This window comes from Macrosteles quadrilineatus, unplaced genomic scaffold (assembly GCF_028750875.1).
Source record: "Macrosteles quadrilineatus isolate MER2022 unplaced genomic scaffold, UCM_ALF_1.0 Scaffold_8__2_contigs__length_117827958, whole genome shotgun sequence".
NCBI lineage: Eukaryota > Metazoa > Arthropoda > Insecta > Hemiptera > Cicadellidae > Macrosteles > Macrosteles quadrilineatus.
Genome location: NW_026542601.1, coordinates 117,185,300 through 117,205,024, shown reverse-complemented (window position 1 = coordinate 117,205,024; position 19,725 = coordinate 117,185,300). Strand labels below are relative to the sequence as shown.

The 19,725-nt window shown below is 33.6% G+C and overlaps 1 protein-coding gene across 1 annotated transcript in view; it reads left to right on the top strand.

The window, feature by feature from the left end:
* The window catches only part of LOC128999742 (sodium/potassium-transporting ATPase subunit beta-2-like), a 42,790-nt gene extending 23,736 nt beyond the window's left edge, over window positions 1-19,054 (top strand). Inside the window, exons 2-7 of the mRNA XM_054426401.1 lie at window positions 3,254-3,394; window positions 13,238-13,354; window positions 14,259-14,446; window positions 15,179-15,280; window positions 15,830-15,998; window positions 17,310-19,054. Of these exons, the coding sequence (XP_054282376.1) occupies window positions 3,254-3,394; window positions 13,238-13,354; window positions 14,259-14,446; window positions 15,179-15,280; window positions 15,830-15,998; window positions 17,310-17,419 (827 nt within the window). The 3' untranslated portion in view covers window positions 17,420-19,054. The remainder of the gene's footprint in view (window positions 1-3,253; window positions 3,395-13,237; window positions 13,355-14,258; window positions 14,447-15,178; window positions 15,281-15,829; window positions 15,999-17,309) is intronic.
* The last annotated feature ends 671 nt before the right edge of the window (window positions 19,055-19,725 follow it).

Sequence of the window (19,725 nt, the reverse complement as noted above, 5' to 3'; positions counted from 1 at the left end):
ATAAACTATTGGTAAAGACTGCTAGTAACTCGACTCCAATGAGCGTTTGTGCTCAAATTTATTTTGGTCACTTATTTGCAATGTACCCCCTATAACAATTATGCACCTTAATATATTTTTCTTAAAATTTTATCTACGTTGAAAGTTAAATTTGAAGGGCTTAAAAATATCAATCTCGTAGCATATACGTGCCAATTTCAATAGTTCAAATTATTGTAGGGTTTAAAATATTATAGAATATTATTATAAATTATTATAATTAATTATAATAAAATATTATAGATGCCTTCTTGAGCATTATGCGAGTTTGTGATATAAATACGTACAAAATCAGATTATTTCGCCAAACACTTGACGTATTACTTTTTTGGTCTCCAGTTTTTTCCTGGATATGGTCGGCGTGGCCAGTCAAAATGGATTGAAAATGTCATACTTTTTAAACGTATTTACCATCATTATACTCATCGTAAATGTATATCACATCACGTATTCTCATCATACTTACCCAATTCTCATTACAGCATACGTATAATACGTCTATTATTGTTGAAGAACGTCTCTTATTTCATCACAAAACAATGCAATATTCATGATATTGTCTATGGTTTAAAAATTAATAATAATGAATATATGGTAATGAATATTTTCGTACTCTGATCAAATAATCGTCTGTTTGAGCCAGGGGTAGAACCAGAAAATCCACTGTGAACTGGTTCGAGTCAGTTGTACCTGGGTAAAACGTGTTTACTTATCTTACACATACTCCAGTGGTGAAGGTCGTGTTATCTAGGTTATCACCTGACACCTGCGAGCTTCCCATCATTAGCCTACGTTGGTACTCCTGCTGCTGACACAGCTGATAACAGTTGGTAACACTGACAACGTCGAGAATATTTGAACGTAAACAGCTGTTGGGATACAAACCTTTGGTCGTATTCGTATATGCATCAACCAAGTAATAAAACGTTTGGAATACTGTACAAACACGTGTCATAAAAAAGATTACACAAACGTAAAGTAGATTGTTGATAAAAATAGAAGAGGTAAAAAAGGTTTATTTATGTAATGTGATTGTAGGTTTTATGATTGGAAGAATTCAAACTACATTCTTTCATATCATTTTTTTTTCAAGAGAAGTATTTTGTTTCCAAGTCTTGTCTCCCGTCAGGGTTAAACATAGTTCAATAAATCATGTTTGAATGTTTCAACAATATAATTTCAAAACAGAATTTTGTTCTTTGTGGTTTTTTGTTTGTTTACAAGTCGTAAGAAAACATAAACTAAATTCTGCTACAACAGTCAACGGCATAGAACGTAAAACAAAACAAATTGTCGACATTAGTTATTAATAGGTTGTGCAAACTTGCACACAAAGAAACCTCCTTTATTTAAATGTAGGCATAAAATACTGTAATAAGTTTAAAATCGAACTGGAGTACTGTATAGTTTTTACTAACTCGTGATTTTGTTCAAAAGTTATCTCCCTTTTTGATCATACGTAATTGAACCCTATAAAACAAACAAATGAGTCAAATGATGGTACACGTTTATTGAAGTGAAGGACAAACAGCTCACAGCTGATCAGGGACCGGGAATGGCGGGAATATCGATCAGCTGATAAGCTGTCCTATATCCAGTCTGGCGCCAAACCCCCCGACAGAGTCTGGCCAGGGATGGGGCGACGGGATGGCTTTTGCTGTTGACCTTTTGTCGCACGTTTTTCTTTTATAGATAGAAATACGTACAATTCCTATACCCAAAAATGTTCAAAGGTTCAACTGCACTTTCGACTTAGGTTTATTATTGTTGTAAAATGACTAGGTTTTATACTATTTTTTGTCAGGAATATCTAATTCTTTCAATTTGTATAGCCTTCTAGAGATTTAAACCCCTTTTTGATATTGGCCATGAAATATTTTTCATACAGTAAAAGTTAAAAGAAAAATAAATTAATAAAATTGGACATTTTAAAAAAAGCTGTGTTATTTTACAAACTCTTCCAAATGGTTGATGTTCCAGAAGTCTAGCTAGAACCATTAGGGTTGAATGATGGAAGGGTTAATACACGTTTTCTGGAGATTGATTATGTTTGAGTTTGTATGATGGACTAGCGTTTAGTAATCTTAAACCCCTAAGTAGTAAAACTATTTATCTACACTTATAAACCAATAACCACTAAACATTTTTTACTAGGTTCCAACTAAAGGAACATACAAACTTGTTTTAGTCAGTAAAACAGCCATAGAATCTTACTCTTTCTAACAGTGGCTGGTATACGTTTAAAATTTAAATACCTCTAAATTCTAAATAATTTCTAAATAGGCTATAAATTTTATATTATAATGTTTTCACCATCTTATTGGGAACTCATAACTTGCCAGTAGATATACATTTCTACCCTACCATCAAATGAGCAAATATTAGTACTATGAACAGCAATTATGTATCCATTTTAGCAAGTGTCAATTTCTGTCCAGTGTATGGATGAATAAACTTGTCATAGAAAACGCTTTATTGGATAGATGTGATGAAATGGGATTTTTACAGTCCATAATTCTCTAACCCTGACACTGTCACTGTGGAATTTGTATTATAATGTGAAATGAAGTTGACATTTTTGTGTTAACCAATAATAATGTCCTACAATCAAGTTGAAATGACTTTTTGGTCAATATTCAGTCAAACTTTTGACAATAACTTACATCGTGCAGAAGACATTCAAGCAGTACCCAAATATCAGTATGAAAAATAATTCAGCCACTGTTAAGAGTATGCAGGTGTGAAGTACAATTTTCTTCTTTATAAACCAACTTTAAACTCACGTTAAATTGAAAGGGCAAATCAGGGCTACTTTTATAAAAGGCCCGGGGGCTCAAGAGGTTTTACGTTTGTTGGGGGCCCAAGGAAGAGAACAATTCTCCCTCAAAGTATAGGAGAGGAGCACAATTATCTCTCGGCCCTATAACGGATATCATGCAAACTGGGGAATATTATTGTAATTTTTGTTAACTAAATAATGTAAGTCTACATCCCTATCAACTAATAGCACTAAAAATCAAAACAGAAGACAAAACTACCATATTTCATATTTACCTTTGCTAAATATATTGGCTGTAAAATATGTGGATTATGTCTACTTCAGTTTTAAAAGATTAATAAAGGTAATTCCTTTTAACTTACATCATTGTTTACTGTAATTAATACTCGTTAATTTTACAACGAGCAGAGTATTCTAAATAATTGGTTCTTACAGGTGGCATTTTCCTGTTCTACCTCATCTTCTATGGAGCTTTGGCTGTGTTCTTCGCCATCTGCATGAAATGCCTCATGATGACTATAGATGATGAATACCCCAAGTGGCAGCTGGATAGCTCAATTATAGGGACCAATCCAGGTGAGCAAACAAATTTAAAAAATGTTTAATACCATTGGCATCCTTATATACTAGGATAGCTTTCATAGCAGTGGAGCAATCATGTTCCATGGTTTTTGATAAATGAAACAAATTATAAATATATAATACTAAATGCAAATTTTCCCGCACTCTGCACTGCTAGCCTTTACTACTTCTTCCACCACTTTCTACGTCGAGGACCTGTTTCCTTCCCTTCCCATAGCATTTTAGGATTACCGATACATTAATCTAAACTGCCACAAAGGGTTCCCACACTCAGCACCTTTAGCCTTTACTACTTCCTTCACCACTTCCTACGTCGTGGACCTGTTTCCCTCCCTTCCCATAGCATTTTAGGATTGCCGATACATTAATCTAATTGCCACAAAGCAGGGTTCCCACACTCAGCACCTTTAGCCTTTACTACTTCCTTCACCACTTCCTACGTCGTGGACCTGTTTCGCTTCCTTCCCATAGCATCATAGTATTGCAGATACATATTAATGTAAGTAACTGCCACAAGCTGTTCCGACACTCCGCATTGCCAACCTTTACTACTTCCTTCACCACTTACTACATTGTGGACCTGTTTCCCTCCCTTCCCATAGCATTTTAGGATTGCCAATACATTATTTATTTATTTATTTATTTAACATCATCACATTACATCAATTCTCTTGACAGGTGATTTGTCATTAAGTCTAATAAAATTATACATTGAAAAATCTACATTATAAAAATCTACATTATAAAATACAAAACAAATAAAGCAATCAATACAAACTTATGGGAGAAGTAATACCTTTCAAATTGTAATCACATCTCCAAGATATTTTTCTAGTGAGTAAAATGCCCTCTCCAAAAGGAAACTTTTTAAAGATGATTTAAATTTAGAAACTGAGGCAATGTTTTTTATCTCAGCAGGTAGTTTATTGTAAACTTTTGGCCCTATATACTGAGGAGATAAATGAAATATTTTAAGCCTATGTTGAATTGGTTTTATAATATTTTTGAATCTTGTGTTATGTGTATGAGATGGTTGACAGTCCATGAATGTATCGAAATCACTTTTAACCATTAATGCCAATTTGTATATATAAGAGCTAAAAAAGGTCAAAATTTTAAACTGGATAAATAAATCTTTACAATTTGTTTTATTGGGAACTCTGGCCATTATTCTTACTGCTCTTTTTTGAAGGACAAATATTTTTTTGGCCTGACTTGATGAGCCCCATACAGTAATTCCATAATTAATAATCGATGAAAAATATGCATGATATACTGCTATTTGTGTTTTTAAATTAGTAGTATCCCTGATTATCGTAAGAACAAATGTTGCTGAACGTAGTCTTTTTGATAGGTTTTTAATGTGATTTTGCCAATTTAATTGTGAATCAATATCAATTCCCAGATAATTTATTGATTTTTGTGAGTGAATTGAATTAAAGTTTGTATTTAAACAGATTTCTTGGTTAATATTGGATGCAGAAAACTGAATTAGTTGGGTTTTTGCCACATTCATGGACAGACCATTTACTGCAAACCGGTCCCCGAGAAGTTGAAATTCCTGAGTTATTGAGGCTTGTATGATGTCATTGTTCTGTCCTGTACAAATTAGAGCTGTATCATCTGCATATTGAAAGGTAGACATCTTAGTAGCTTTACATACACTCCCATTAATCTAACTGCCACAAAGGGTTCCCACACTCAGGACCTTTTTAGCCTTTACTACTTCCTTCACCACTTCCTACGTCGTGGACCTGTTTTTAGTTGTGTGTTTTGAGGATGCGGTACTCTTGACAGCTTGATTTAAATTCCTAAAGTGAGTCAATATTAACAGTATAAAACCAGCGAACCTCTGATAGCTAAAACCATTCACATTTCAAGCTGTTTATGAAATTAAAGATTGCACATTACACATGCCAAACAAAATAGATATTGCAGCCAAGCCATTTTTATATTATCAAGCGAGGCCTAGCGAATGTTTTTACAACCTAGGACTTAATTGCCGACATGACCAGCTGTTATATTTACATATTTTTTGTTATTGTTTATTGTGTTATGGTTAACCTTTATTTGTGCCTTTTCATTCATTAGAAGATTTTTTTAAAGCTGTAGAAGTTTAGAAGATAAATTAGCAGAGGGAAGAACGTGTGTAGTGAATTACGATTGTATTATGATGTGTATATTTTCTTGAACAATACCAGGTATTAAGAAGTGCTCTTTTATTGGTTGTCTGTCTACTCACATTAACAGTCCAAGTTTAAGATTTTTCACATTTCCTATTAAAAAAAGAGTGTATGTGATGAGTGGGTAGCAAACAAAGCAAACAAAAAACTGAAAGAACTTCCTGAATCTGCTTTACATTCACGTTTAGTGTGTGAACTGCATTTTGAACCTGACTGCTAATATAAGAAGACAACTAAATAAGGATGCTGTGCCAACATGACTAGTTAAGGACTATGGATATACACCGGTTGTTACACAGCAGTCTGCTCTAACTACCGCCTCTACAGACGATCACCACTCTCTCGCTGATGCTGGTCCTTCATCATCTAGTGATACTTCTACAGTCAATGTTGTAGGTTTTGAATTTCCTCTAACATCCACAGAAACCAGTAATCCAACAGATACGCCAGTAAATGGGGAAACAACTATATTACCACTACATGACAATTTAACACCGACTTTGAAAGCTTTCAACTCACTTGAAAACCTGGAGGGAAAGGCTAAAAAAAATTGATTGACAAAAAGAAAAACCTTCATTGCTTTAAACAACGTTACCGAAGAGAAAAACTGAAGCCCGTGCCAAAAGAAGCTGTTTTCTTAGCTGCCAGTCAGTATATCAAAAGCGATGTTTTAAAAACTCTTTTGAGAATGGAAATGTTCCACAAAAAGCGAACTAGCTGGAGTGAAGAAGAGAAACAACTGTCAATAGAAATGCACTACCGGTCACCGGCCCTATACAACAGCTTACGAGATGACAAAAAAAATGTCCCTTCCAAATACCAGTAAATATCTAGGTGGTGTAATGTTTTAGATTTAAATACAGGAATATCCGAAGAATTTTTGAATTTGTAAAAACAAAAAGTCAGTACAATGTCAGAAAAGGAAAAAAAATACAGTTCTAGTATTTAATGAAATGTCAATAAAGAAGAGCTTTATGTTATAATGAGAAAATTGATTTAATAGAAGCATTGACTTTATATCCACACTTTATATCCACTTTGTGTAGATATAGTCAATGATAGAAGGCTTTGAAGACCTTGGGATACTGGGACGTTCTGATCAGATAGGCACGCATGTATTATTGTTCGCCATAAGAGGACTTTTTCAAACATGGAAAATGCCGTTTGCTTATTTCATATGTGCATCTGTGATTGACGGGGCCAATTTAAACGTACTCATCATGGACGTATTGAATGCACTTTTTAGCATAGGGCTAAATGTGCGTGTCCTAGTGTGTGGCCAAGGAAAAACAGCTCCCAAGCCATCAATTTGTTGAACGTGTCCCCAGAAATACCCTACGTTTCATATCAAGATAGGAAAGTATTTTGTGTATATGACGCACCACATATCGTGAAATGCATCAGGAATAATCTTATGAAACATGACATCAACTTTGATGGTGGAACTGTCTCTTGGAGGCACATTAAGGCTCTGTATGATATTGATTCAACAGACAACAAGGCTCGAGCTGTTTGCAAACTGCCTGAAAAACATATTAGTCCAAACGCCATCGACAAAATGAAAGTAAAGTATGCTACACAAGTCTTCAGCCAATCTGTAAAAGCAGCTATGATTACGGCTGTGAGTACCGGAGAACTCCCTAAAGAAGCACTAGGGACTGCTGACTTCATTGGAAATATGGACGAAATCTTTAACTGCCTTAACAGTAGAAGTATATTTGACGCCAATCCGTTAAGGTGCGCTGTTTCAAACCACACTCCTCAAGGAAAGCAAGTGATAGAAACACTTTCTATGGTTGAGAATTTGGAAAAAATTGTCCCACGAAAACAAACAAAGGAAGTAAGGCTTTTAAAAAGAAAAGAAAATACAATAGATGACTCCAATGCTCTGAGTTTGATCCGAGATAAATCTGAATATTGTAATTCGTTCCATCTTCCTGCTCTATGCAGTTAAATTTTAAAAAAGTTCTGAGTTTTTTTTTACATTATGTATGTAATGTTGTATTTCTAAAATAAATAAATAAATTGAATTGAATTGATTGATTGAGTTGATACACATGGCACCAAACCCAATGTAGTTTTGATAATTTGAATAAGGTACATTACTTACAGGTTAACATGTTTAAAGGGTTAATTGGCTTATTTCACATAAAGCCTTTTAGCGAATTTCCCATAGGGAATAAGCTATTACCGTAGTACTCATGGTAAGACCTGGACCCGGGACCGATTTACCTTTTTGTTTTGAGGTCCCTAGAGGCCAAAAACACCATCCGTTCAAATATATATATATATAAAAAATCAAAAACATATTTAACAAAGTACCTTTAAAACATGTTTTTTATTTTTATTATATTACTAGCCCTAAACATGCAAGAAAATAATATATATATACTAGCTGACCCGGCGAACTTCGTATCGCCTAAGTTATAGGTTTCCCTTAAGACAGACCGATGGAAAGAAAGTACCGTTACGTTTAATTTTCAAGATGATCTCGTTCGCATCGCTCAATCACGTCCTGGTTGAAGTTCGTTCGCTACGCTCACTCACCTTTGGGTTGGAGCTCGTTCGCTACGCTCACTCACCTTTAGGTTGGAGCTCGTTCGCTGCGCTCACTTGCCTTCAGGTTAGCTCGTTCGCTACGCTCACTCGCCTCCAGGTTGAAGTTCGTTCGCTACGCTCACTCACCTTTTGGTTGCAAATTAGCTGTTGTCATAAATGTAAAAGAAATAATAGTGCTGCACCCTGTTGGTAATCCTTGTAACTTTAATGCTATTGAACATCATAGAACAGAACCAACTTGTTTAATTGAAACAGCTGTTAAGATTCATTAATTCCATTTCTCATAAGGTTAACATGGGAAACTCCAGAGCCACTGGGGCGGAGCCCTTTTGAGAATTTCGAAACGGGAAATAGTTTACGTCCGATTCGCATACCTACAGAATTTAAACACCAAATTTCATAACGATCGGTGAAGTCGTTCCGGAGGAGTTTGCAGACAAACACTGTGACACGAGAATTTTATATATTAGATATATATATATATATATATATCTCTTAATAAATAATATATAAAATAACATGAGTACCCTTTTTTATATTCTTTTTTATTTAATAAAACAACATGTTTCGTCTCTAAGGACATTTTCAAGTGTGTTAACATAATTTCAAAGAAAAATATTATGTTATGAATAAATACAGGTGTTAATTTTGTTAGCATGTTATTGAATGTTTAGTTGTTGGTTTTTCTAACACTTATAATTTTGTTAAATATAGGATTAGTGGTTTGTGTGTGTACTATATTTAAAATGTTGTCTCTATCTTCTTTGTAGTGTTTATATATGTGGAAATTTTCTTTTATGTTCATTTTGGTTCCTTTGTTAATAATGTCTAGTATGGTAATGTTTTCGTTATAATTTTTATATGTGTGGTCTGTAGAAAGTATGTGTTCTGCAAATGTAGATTTTTGTGTAGTTCTGTTGTTTGATTTAATTGCTTGAATATGTTCCTCGTACCTACTTTGAAAATTTCGTCCTGTTTGGCCAATATAGAATTTTGAGCAGGAACTGCAGTTTAATTTGTATATGCCAGATTTGTCTTTTATGTCTGATATGTTGTTGTTTGACTGTGAAAATTTGTTAATTAAATCAAATGAATTGTTTCTTGTTCTGTATGATAACTTATAATTTTGGTTGTTAAATGTTTTCCTATATGCTTTGTTAAATATAGTTATATATATATATATATATATATGTATCCGTTAGCGCGATAACTCGAGCAAAAATGATCCGATTTTTATGAAATTTGGTATAAACGTGTATACCTACATTTATTCGAACAAGTTCGTGAACCAGCATGATCGGACTAAGGGAACGGGGTTTTATATGGGGTTTTATGGGGTAAAAATAGGCTTTTCCCGTTTTTGACCCTAAAAACACAAAATTTTACAATTTCTTTCCAAACCATTTTGTGGAGCTAAAAAAAACAAATAATTTAGTATGTTGAAGCGTTGTTGTGTGCCTAATGGTTAGGGAGAAAATTCAAAAAAAATTTAAATTTAAAATTAGCATGTTATTCTTATGGAGAATAAGTCAACTGTTGTAGTTTGCTTGTTTATGAACATATTTTGATCGAATTTGGAAAATACTCTCATTTCTTACTAAACTATTAACATTTAAAAAAAAGACTTACCCTCCCTGTTGCAGCAAACCTAAGTACTCGTTAAACTAATTCTATTTAAATAGGAAATAAAATGTGATATTTTTATGGAGGCAATTTATTGTAAATCCAATCAGGTTAATGGAAATTCGCTTAGTCTGCAGGTTTGCTGCGGCGGGGGTATTTTTGTAAAATGACATACATGTATTCACATAAAAAAGTATATTATTTAATGTTCATATACTTGCTTGTCAGGGATAGCATTTCAACTGTGGGGGTTCTCCTCTTCTTTTTTCTTCCAGTAGGTCGGAGTCAACCATGGTGTCACTATTTTATCTATATACCATTCTCTCGTAAACCCAAGATGGAAATCAACTTTTTCAATTAGGTGAAGTCTTCCTTTTTCATCCAACTCTTTCAACCCTATCCAGTCCTCTTTGTACAGTTGCGATTCTCTCATTTGTGTTATCTCCTTATCTTGCCCATTAGTGTAAAACCCAAGCCAAGAAGAGTCTGGTGGTACTACTCTTTCGTCAAGTATAAACTTGACAAGCACCAAGTTTTTAAGCCGCAGTAGATGCGTCTTGTACTTCTCCTTCTTTTTCTCCTTCTCATTGTTAATGTCTGCAATAAACGTGTTCTTCTTGGCGTAAGTCTTGTAGTGAATCGGGTCGTGCCAGTTTTGCGCAAATACAGTGTTGCTCCGAATGAAACCCCAGTATGATATGTGTTTTGCAAGGTATAACGCCTTATCATGAAACATGATTTGACACCGTAATATCCTTGGTGCTGTGATCCTAAGGTTATTAGGTTAAACATAGGAGGGTCAGGGCATCTTTGTGCTACTGCTCTCAAAAACTGCCCTCCTTGCGAGATCCCCAAGCCGTGGTAGCCATTTTCTAATTTCTTGTCTTTGAAGATCATCCTGCAAGCTAGCTTTACTTGTTTGTTGACATCCATAAACAGTGAATTAAATTTGTCCCCAAAAGCACTCAAACCGATCATCAAAGAATGGATGTGGGCATTTGGTATTTCAGCTCTTATATATTCAATAAATCCTTCCATGCTTCCTTCTGATCGAGCAGTATCATAAATTCCATGCCACAAAACAATAGGTGTAGGATTAGTCAAAGTCTCGTATTCTTCTTTGTCAGACTTAACCATAACAAGACACGTCAACATCACATACAAAACAAAACGAAACATCGCGAGATGCTTAGTGAAACGTTCCACTGTTAAAGTGAGCCAGTAACATTTTTGTGCAAGTGTTTCCAATTCGTATAATTATGCTCTGTTGATAATTAATCATCAGTCTAAACCATCCAAACATATAAAAATAAACAACCTTGGTAAATAAAACTTAATAGTAGTTGTAGAACGATTGTAAGACCTAAATTAGTCCTACATTACATATTACACTGAACAGTAACCATCTATTAAAATTATAACAACCAAGATTTTAGACTTTCATTAAAATTATCATTGCTGATACTTGCTTATGTAACAAATGGTTTGGCTTTGTTTTTTAACTCCATTTTACTTTTTAAATAAAATTTTAATTTATGAAGACTTATAAATAGCCGTCCTATAGTTTCTTTGATTTGTATCCTAAACTTAAAAATATCAGCTGACGGTCCAGTGACTAACGTGACATTTACTTCCGTCAAGTTAGACGTACTCCTTTTGATAACAATAATTCCCTATTCTAATGTTTCCTTGCTTTTGATTAAAAGTTATTTCTGGTGAATGTGATCATAAAGATATTGCACCTCAAAAATCAACATCCTCCACCCATATTGGTGATGAATCAGCTATTATCTAAGGGTTGTTTCCCCCCAGAGACCTGTATGTAAGGTGTTCTTTGGTTGCCTTATATTTTTATAAGCTAGGTATAGATGAAAATGTAAAATTTATCGATCCTTCATTTACAAACATAAAATGTGTAAAAGAAAGCATCATCAAGTGTCAATTTATATACCTACTTAATATAATTTATTTGTAAATATTATGTTTAAATTCCCTAAAATTAACAAATCAGTCTTTCCCTTGTCAGTTATAGATTATAAAATGTCCATAACTTTTATTTATATATCTTGCATAGTTAAGTGGCTATTGTGTGTTTCATATCTGTACTAAAACTTGTTCGCTACCGATCGCCACATATATGCGACACTACGGTCATTGCAAAAGACCAAGATAAACATTTTAGCGAATTTCCCATATAGGGAAAATTAGCTAATTAGGGAACACTCATGGTAAGACCTGGACCCGGGATCGATTTAATTTTTCATTTTGAGGTCCCTAGAGGCCAAAAACACCATCCGTTCAAATTCATTATATATATATGTGTCCGTTAGCGCGATAACTCGAGCAAAAATGATCCGATTTTGATGAAATTTGGTACAAACGTGTAAACCTACGTTTATTCGAACGAGTTCGGGATCCAGCATAATCAGACCATGGGAACGGGGGTATATGGGGGGTTTTAAGGGGTAAAAATGGGGTTTTCCCATTTTTGACCCTAAAAACAAAAAATTTTGCAATTTCTTTCTAAACCATTTTGTAGAGCTTAAAAAAGAAATAGCTTAGTATAATGAAGCGCTGTTGTATGCCTAACGGTCACAGAGAAAATTCAAAAATAGTGTAATTTAAAATTCCCATGGAGAAAATGAAAATTGTTGTAGTTTACTTGTTTATGGATATATTGATAAAAATTTGGCAAATTTATTTATTTCACCCTATACTATTGACTTATGGTCAAAAAACACTTTTTACCTTCCCCGTAGCAGCAAACCTAAGCACTCGTTAAATCTAATGTTATTTAAATAGGGAAAAAATATGTCTTATTTATGGAAATATTTTAGTAAAAATTTTATCAGATAAGTTGAAATTCGCTTAGTCTGCAGGTTTGCTGCGGCGGGGGTATTAATATTACACATAGATCGGGTGTCGCCTGATGACAGTACACGCAGACCACGGGCTAGTGATGAAGCAAAGTAAAAAACTATTTTGCCAACTTTATATGACGTCACTAATATACATATCAACAGACCAACTGAAGCACATATGCAACAGACATCCCTGTAGACCACTGTAGAGAATTCAGGGCCTTCAAATAGACCGTTACGAAGATATAAGCTGTAACATTGGTACACCGACGCACATATGCGACATCGGTCTATTTTAATGTGACCAGCCGTTGCATATATGTGACGGCAGTCTATGGGTAAAAACCGGCCGTCGCATATGTGTGTCGCTGGTCCATATGAATAAAAAAAATAGTACCGTACTATTGCGGTAGCGAACAAGTTAATGAAATATTTATATTATTAGTAAAAAAAATTCACTCATAATATTAGTAAAAGCCATATCCCTCATGTTACAAAATAAGGTTTATAGCTAGTTAATTATGAAGAATACTTTTATACAATTTAAAATCTCTTTTGTTGTAACTTACAATAAATTTAATCTCTCCGTTTTTTTTTTGTTTTTTTCACAGGCATGGGATACCGACCAATGTCACAAGAGGTTGAGAAAGGTTCGCTCATCTGGTACAATCACAGGAACGAGACAAATGTTGCCTCATGGGTTCAATCACTCAACCAGTTTTTAGATCGTAAGTTTGTCCATACAACTAATACATACTATAAGTTTCATAAAATAAAACATTTTGCCTCAAGTAAAACCAAAGGGATTTTGTTATTGAAATGTTTGATGTAATAACACGAGAAAGCAATGCAAAGTTGAGGTCCCTACTGACCGCGACCAAAGGGGGGAGGCTTGGGTTTGGCAAAAAATACAATAAATGGTTAGAATTAGAGTTTAAATTTCAGGTAAAATTTCCGATTTGACCAGTAAAAGGTATCCTTGCAAAAGATTAATCAAGGAGATAGTTGTTATTGCTAATTGACAAATTATCTACCAAAAAACACCTTGCCAGACTCAGTTGTACTGTTTACATTGTTATAAAGCCGTCTGTTGAAATTATAACCAAAACCATTCAATGCTTGTGGTGAATATGGTTGAAAAGTCCAAGAGAGCCAGGTAATTCATCATTCACCATCCAGATGGAATTGCTTACTCATCTCACTGCTGGAATGATTGAATACTATTTAGTTATATAAATTGGTTATAAAAACCTTATGATTTATTTAACTTTTTACAAATATAGCCTATTTAGAAGCCCATTATTTTTTTTCTGGAGGGAGGCTCCTGAATTATGAGCTTCCTCACAGATAGAATTGTATATTTTATTCATAGCATTGACATCTTAGTAACGCTTGCATTACGCTATATTATTTCTAGGCAGTTGACACCACATTAAAAGTTTATAACACATTAAACTTAATATTTTAACCATCTAAGGGGGCTTATTCAGAAGGGTCCTTATTACTTCAAAGTAAATATGATACCAACTATCCAGAACCCTTCCTACGTAATTAGGTTATCAGAATAATCTTAGAAGTCTCTCTGTTAGAAGACTTATAAAATATAAACAAACCATGTTACATTTTCCGCAGCATACAACAACAGTCAGCTGTTACCGGGAGGTGGTAAGAACCAGCAGATATGTGACTATGATCGACCACCAGCGCAAGGGAAGGTGTGCGCCGTCGAAGTGAACGGTCCGGCGTGGGGACCCTGCACCGACAAGCAGGGCTATAACTACAACAAGGCCAGCCCCTGTGTATTCCTTAAGCTAAACAGGGTGAGAATAAATGTTTTGAATAAATATTTTTAAGAAATTGAGCTTTAACAATAACAAGTTTAAGGTGTTTATTGCTGATTTCTGTCAAATATTCAGACTTAAACAAACTCCAGAGCTGGCGTTGAGTAGTGTGGGGCAAAATGCAACCAACCAGAGCGGGCCCCCTTACTACCAAAAAGAGGAAGTATCCCAACAATGCTAATAAACAATACTCTACTTACAGTACAGTAGTAAGTAATGAAACCCCATTTGGTTAAGCAGGTGGCAAACAGCTGTTAACGGACTAAATCCTTGCGTGGGAATTTCCTTAAAATAATGTAGTGTGGCTTAACAATATTACAGCAATGGATATACGGCCAGCATTTAATATTACGATCATTAAAACTGAGTTGGTGTACCACAGACAATATTCCATCAAAATCTGAGCAAAGTGTGACATATGATGTCGCTATTATAGAAGCAAAATATGTAGTGAACAATGGTATAGTTGTAAATTTGTTAGTGCTCACCCAATTGGAAAAACATGGGTTGACTAAAATGTATAGGATTTAATGTACAGGATTTAAGGAAAAATCAGAGTGGTTGGAACTGATTCCACTTGTTCTCTCCCCTCCGCACCACTGGAATATGAGCATACAATGATCATGAGACGATTTTAAAAGTCAATACTGTGTGACACAAAAAACCAACCATATCCTCCAACATTTTTAAACAAAATTATGTTATTTTCAGATATATGGATGGCAGCCTGACTTCTACAATGACCCCAAAGACCTACCAGATGATATGCCTGATGAACTCAAAGACTACATCAACAAAACCACCAAACAAGAAGTGAGTCTAGCATGTTTCTTAAATTTAAAAAAGTGCAACCCCCTCAACAAATTCCTGGATCAGCCTCTGCACCATTTGCACCCAAACATTTCACACTTGCGTAAGGCGGGCTCTGAAAAGATCAGATGTGTTATATAGTCTTATTGCCTTAGTGTTTATAGGGTCTAAAACTTCCGTGCCAGAGAGACGGATTCAATCCTTGGCATATACGATCAAATTTAATCGGTTTGGTTTTTCCTTCAAAGTAGTTAATGTTCACAATTTAAAAATGCCACTGGTATTGAAACTATAGTTCGGCCGCTTACAAAGCGACCTGCGTGCTAATGCTAACCAATGCTAGAGGAGGTCGTTTTCTAAGCGGCCGAACTATAACACAAAAAGAACCCCACTTACAAAGCTCACTGAGAGTGTGCAGACATGATAATCATAACTTAGCAGGGCTTAAAACTATTTAAAAACTTTGATCTCTACTATTAAGTTAAATAACTGATAGTCGATATTGTTACGTTTATGTGTGGTCAGCCTGTACAATGTCTAGATGTGTTTCAGCGTAACACTGTTTGGGTCAGCTGTCAGGGAGAAGCTCCGAATGATCGAGAGAATATTGGTCAGATCCAGATATATCCCCGGCCCGGCTTCGCTGGATACTTCTATCCGTACCTGAACGTCAAAGGATACCTAAGTCCCATTGTGGCTGTCCACTTCAAGAGGCCTAAATGTAAGTACTTACGGAGATAATAAACCTGATGAGGTGACGATAGTAAATAAAATGTTATGTGTATTAATTTTTTCTTTTAGGTAGAGTAGTTGTTATTTTATATAGGAAAGATAACAGTTAAAAAAGGGTAATTTAATTAATGATCCCTGTTATAGCCGAGTTGTAGATGTCGTCCAAATATGTCACTTGAAGGATTCAGTGAACTTTTTATATAAAATAATACCGTAAATTATTGAACATGAGTTTTAATTTATAGTTCATACAATAATTTTATAGAGTAATTACTAGGGATCGTATAAAACAATATTTTTTTTTGTTGGAATCATCAACAGAAGCATGTATTTAACTTTTTCCTTTTTAGTATTTATATTGGACAAATCTATTTTATTAGAGCATCCTGAAAAAAACACAAAATAAATTACTGAAACTGATGTAGGTACTGATTTTGAAATCTGAACTCTTAAGGGTGCACTCTATCTCAGCTCAAGCTTTAGTAGCTATGTTGCGACATTGAGAAGCGCTTGCATACGTTTAATTCCTCCCAAATTACTCAGTTAACTTTTAACATTTTTTCTTCTGAAGAAGGTTTCTTACTCCTTAGATTCAAATTTATGACTATCGTTTTAATTTTCTTTCTAAAAATTCAGTTGTATGTGTAAATTGCTTTAAAAAAACTGTATTTACCAGTCACTTCCCACCTAAAAGTTAACTGTTACCAAAAAGTTAAAATGATACACAGGCCTAAAAAAATAAGAAATAAATTAATTACCAAAAATGTATTTTCAATCAGTTAAGAAATAAGCCGACAATGACGGAGATCCTAAACCCTTGCATCATCGCGCGGCAGACAGGTAGAGCGCACCCCTAAGGTTAATTATATAGCCACTACAAAAGTTTGGTGTAATAGATAAAGTTTTGTTTTAAAAATAGTATGGAACAGGCTATTTGAGTGTTTGAGGTGCCAAATTGAGAGCTAAAGACTCTTTTTAAATCATTTCTCTCCATTCCTTCAATCCCAAGCCCAATCCATGGACAATTGGGCTTAAACCGCTAGGAAAAATGTGTTAACTATTTGTTTAGAATTTTCTCTTTAAAATATTTTAAAATTTTCTTTTAAGTGAGATGTGTTCTATTGCGTGCCCCTCAAATTGGAGTATTTTTGTTTTTTTTGTTAGTCATAAGTTATGACTAATGACCAAAGTATTTTGTTTGACAATGAGTGCAAAATCCTGTAGTTGTTCCACTATTTGTTCTGATGCTCCCAGTATGATAAAATGATATTCCACTAAAAACAATAATTTTCTGTTACAGCAAACATACTAATCAACGTCGAGTGTCGAGCATGGGCTAAAAATGTATATTACAAACGAAGTCTCCAAAATAGAGAGGGTTCTGTCCATTTCGAGCTGTTGATAGACTAATTCAAGTGAATCAGAAGTGAGCTAAATCAATCTCTAACCTGTTCAAAACATTATCTGTTTCTTGTTCACTCTTAGTCATAGATAGTTAATTTACTATCTGAACAATGAACATATGTTAGACAACAATGCAATGTAAACAGCTGATCTCACATCTAACTATTTTTTGTCAAATTTTAGTAACTTTTTCAAATTGATAGTGCTTATTTTTTATTGGCATTTTTAACTATTTTGGCCCACTAAAGTGATTTTGTTTCAGTTTTTGCATTAGTTCCATTTGCCATCTTAAATTTAGTTTTAGATAATTCACTAACTGTAGTCAACTATAAGTTGTCTACTGTAATAACAAGTCAATGTTCATATAAAATTCCTTTATATATACCAACCTTACTGGAAGGTGGATGAAAACGGACTAAGGGTAAAACCTTTTGTATTCCTGTCTCATTAACATTTACAAAATGGACTTCTGTAATTAATAATGGTAGGATATATGTAATCTTAAAGTATATTAAGACCTCTTTAATCAAATGAAAGTATATGATAACACTGTGTAAAGAATTTATATTTATTGTGTATAGTTGTAACTGGTTAACCACGTCCTTTTGTTTAACCAATTAACAAAACTAAGTTAAAATAAATTGTGTTATTATAATACAATAAAATTAGTTTGTCAAGTATTTCATCAAGCAAGCTTTACTTTACGTTTTCATGTTCTGCTTTTGTGCCAGCCAAATCCTCTGCTTAAGTGCCTTTACCACTCATCGTGGGAGAGTCTAAATGTACTAAGATTAATCTTCTACAATGCATTATTATGCTTTGCCAAGTAATCCATATAGTTTTATCAATTATAAAATTATAAATCAAGATGGGGTGCCACCTTACATTCTAATTTGCAACAACTACAATCACTCTATCTTCCTCCATCCTGCATTCATATTAAGGTTAAAATAGGCATCTAGATGGCGTCCTCATCTCAATTATTGATAATTTGAAATTCATACTATTGATATTAATTTACTTCATACAAATTTATCAGGTACTGTAATACGAATGTTTTACCTTACTTTAGCAACATTTAAGTTTCAAAATGATTCTTTAATATAAAATCTATAAACTGTGTTTGTAATGCTCTATTCATATTTATCCACTGCCAAATTTTAAATAAATCTATCCTCTTATTATAATGGCTTTAAATTATGTAAAATGTGAAATATTTAGGTGGTTCTTGATCTTTTCAAGATTGTTTCTACTTTATTCAGTAGTTGTGTAAAATTTTAACATTTCTCTGTGTGATTATTGTGGATATTGCATGTGGATATGCATTGTGGATAGTGTGCTGTATTGCAGTATAGCATTACTAAGAATGTATCCACAAAAGAGAAAAGAAGGGTCCTTCAAGTGAATGTATACTATATATTAAAGATTTGAAATACTGAAAGTATTTTAGCAGGAAGGTGCTAAGAAACAATATTATTTTCTTTTGTTCTTTTTCAGTTTTTAATCTATGTTAAGCCAGTTTGACTATGTCAATAATTTAGTTATCCTCCTAACACCAACATAAAATGTTTGTTTAATAATATCTTAAGATAAAATCCAACTATTCAATATTACTATTAAACTTGTTTTTTTTTTTTTTTTTTTATTACTAACATTAATTAAAATTGTTTCAACGATAATGGATCCAAGGATTGACTTGATATAGGAATACAAAGTTATATAAATATTGCTATATTTTGTTGAATTTATTGTTAAATAAAACAACTAAGGTACTCGGCATAGTTTCGTTGACATTATCAATGGATTGTGATAACTAATTTAATAACCGTTTCAATAAATGAAAGACAATTGTTTTGTTGTAAGTCAAATATTTATTTCTCAAAGAGAAATAATAACAAATTTAACTGTTACAAAAGTGTAATATCCCTCCAGTATTTATTTTGTACTACTCTGTGCAATTAAAAAAACTTAGATGTAATTGTTAAAGTGATGTAATCATCATGTAATTTTTAAACTTTTTTATTTGTTTTTCGCTAAAAATTGCTCACAATCTTAACAAAATATAACCAGATCCCAGATCCCATCAAAATATATTTGATGAGGATAGACATTTGAACAGTAATAACAAAACGTAGTTTATAAAAAATAAATATAAAACGTAACCGGAAAAATGTTACCATCAAATGATATCAAATGTTATGTTTAATCAATTTTATTGACTCGCACCACATAATCTTATGATCCTAAATTGTCGTGTTTGGTTGTTTGTTTCAATAGTTTTTATTTTTAAAGTAGCTTTACCAAGTCTCATA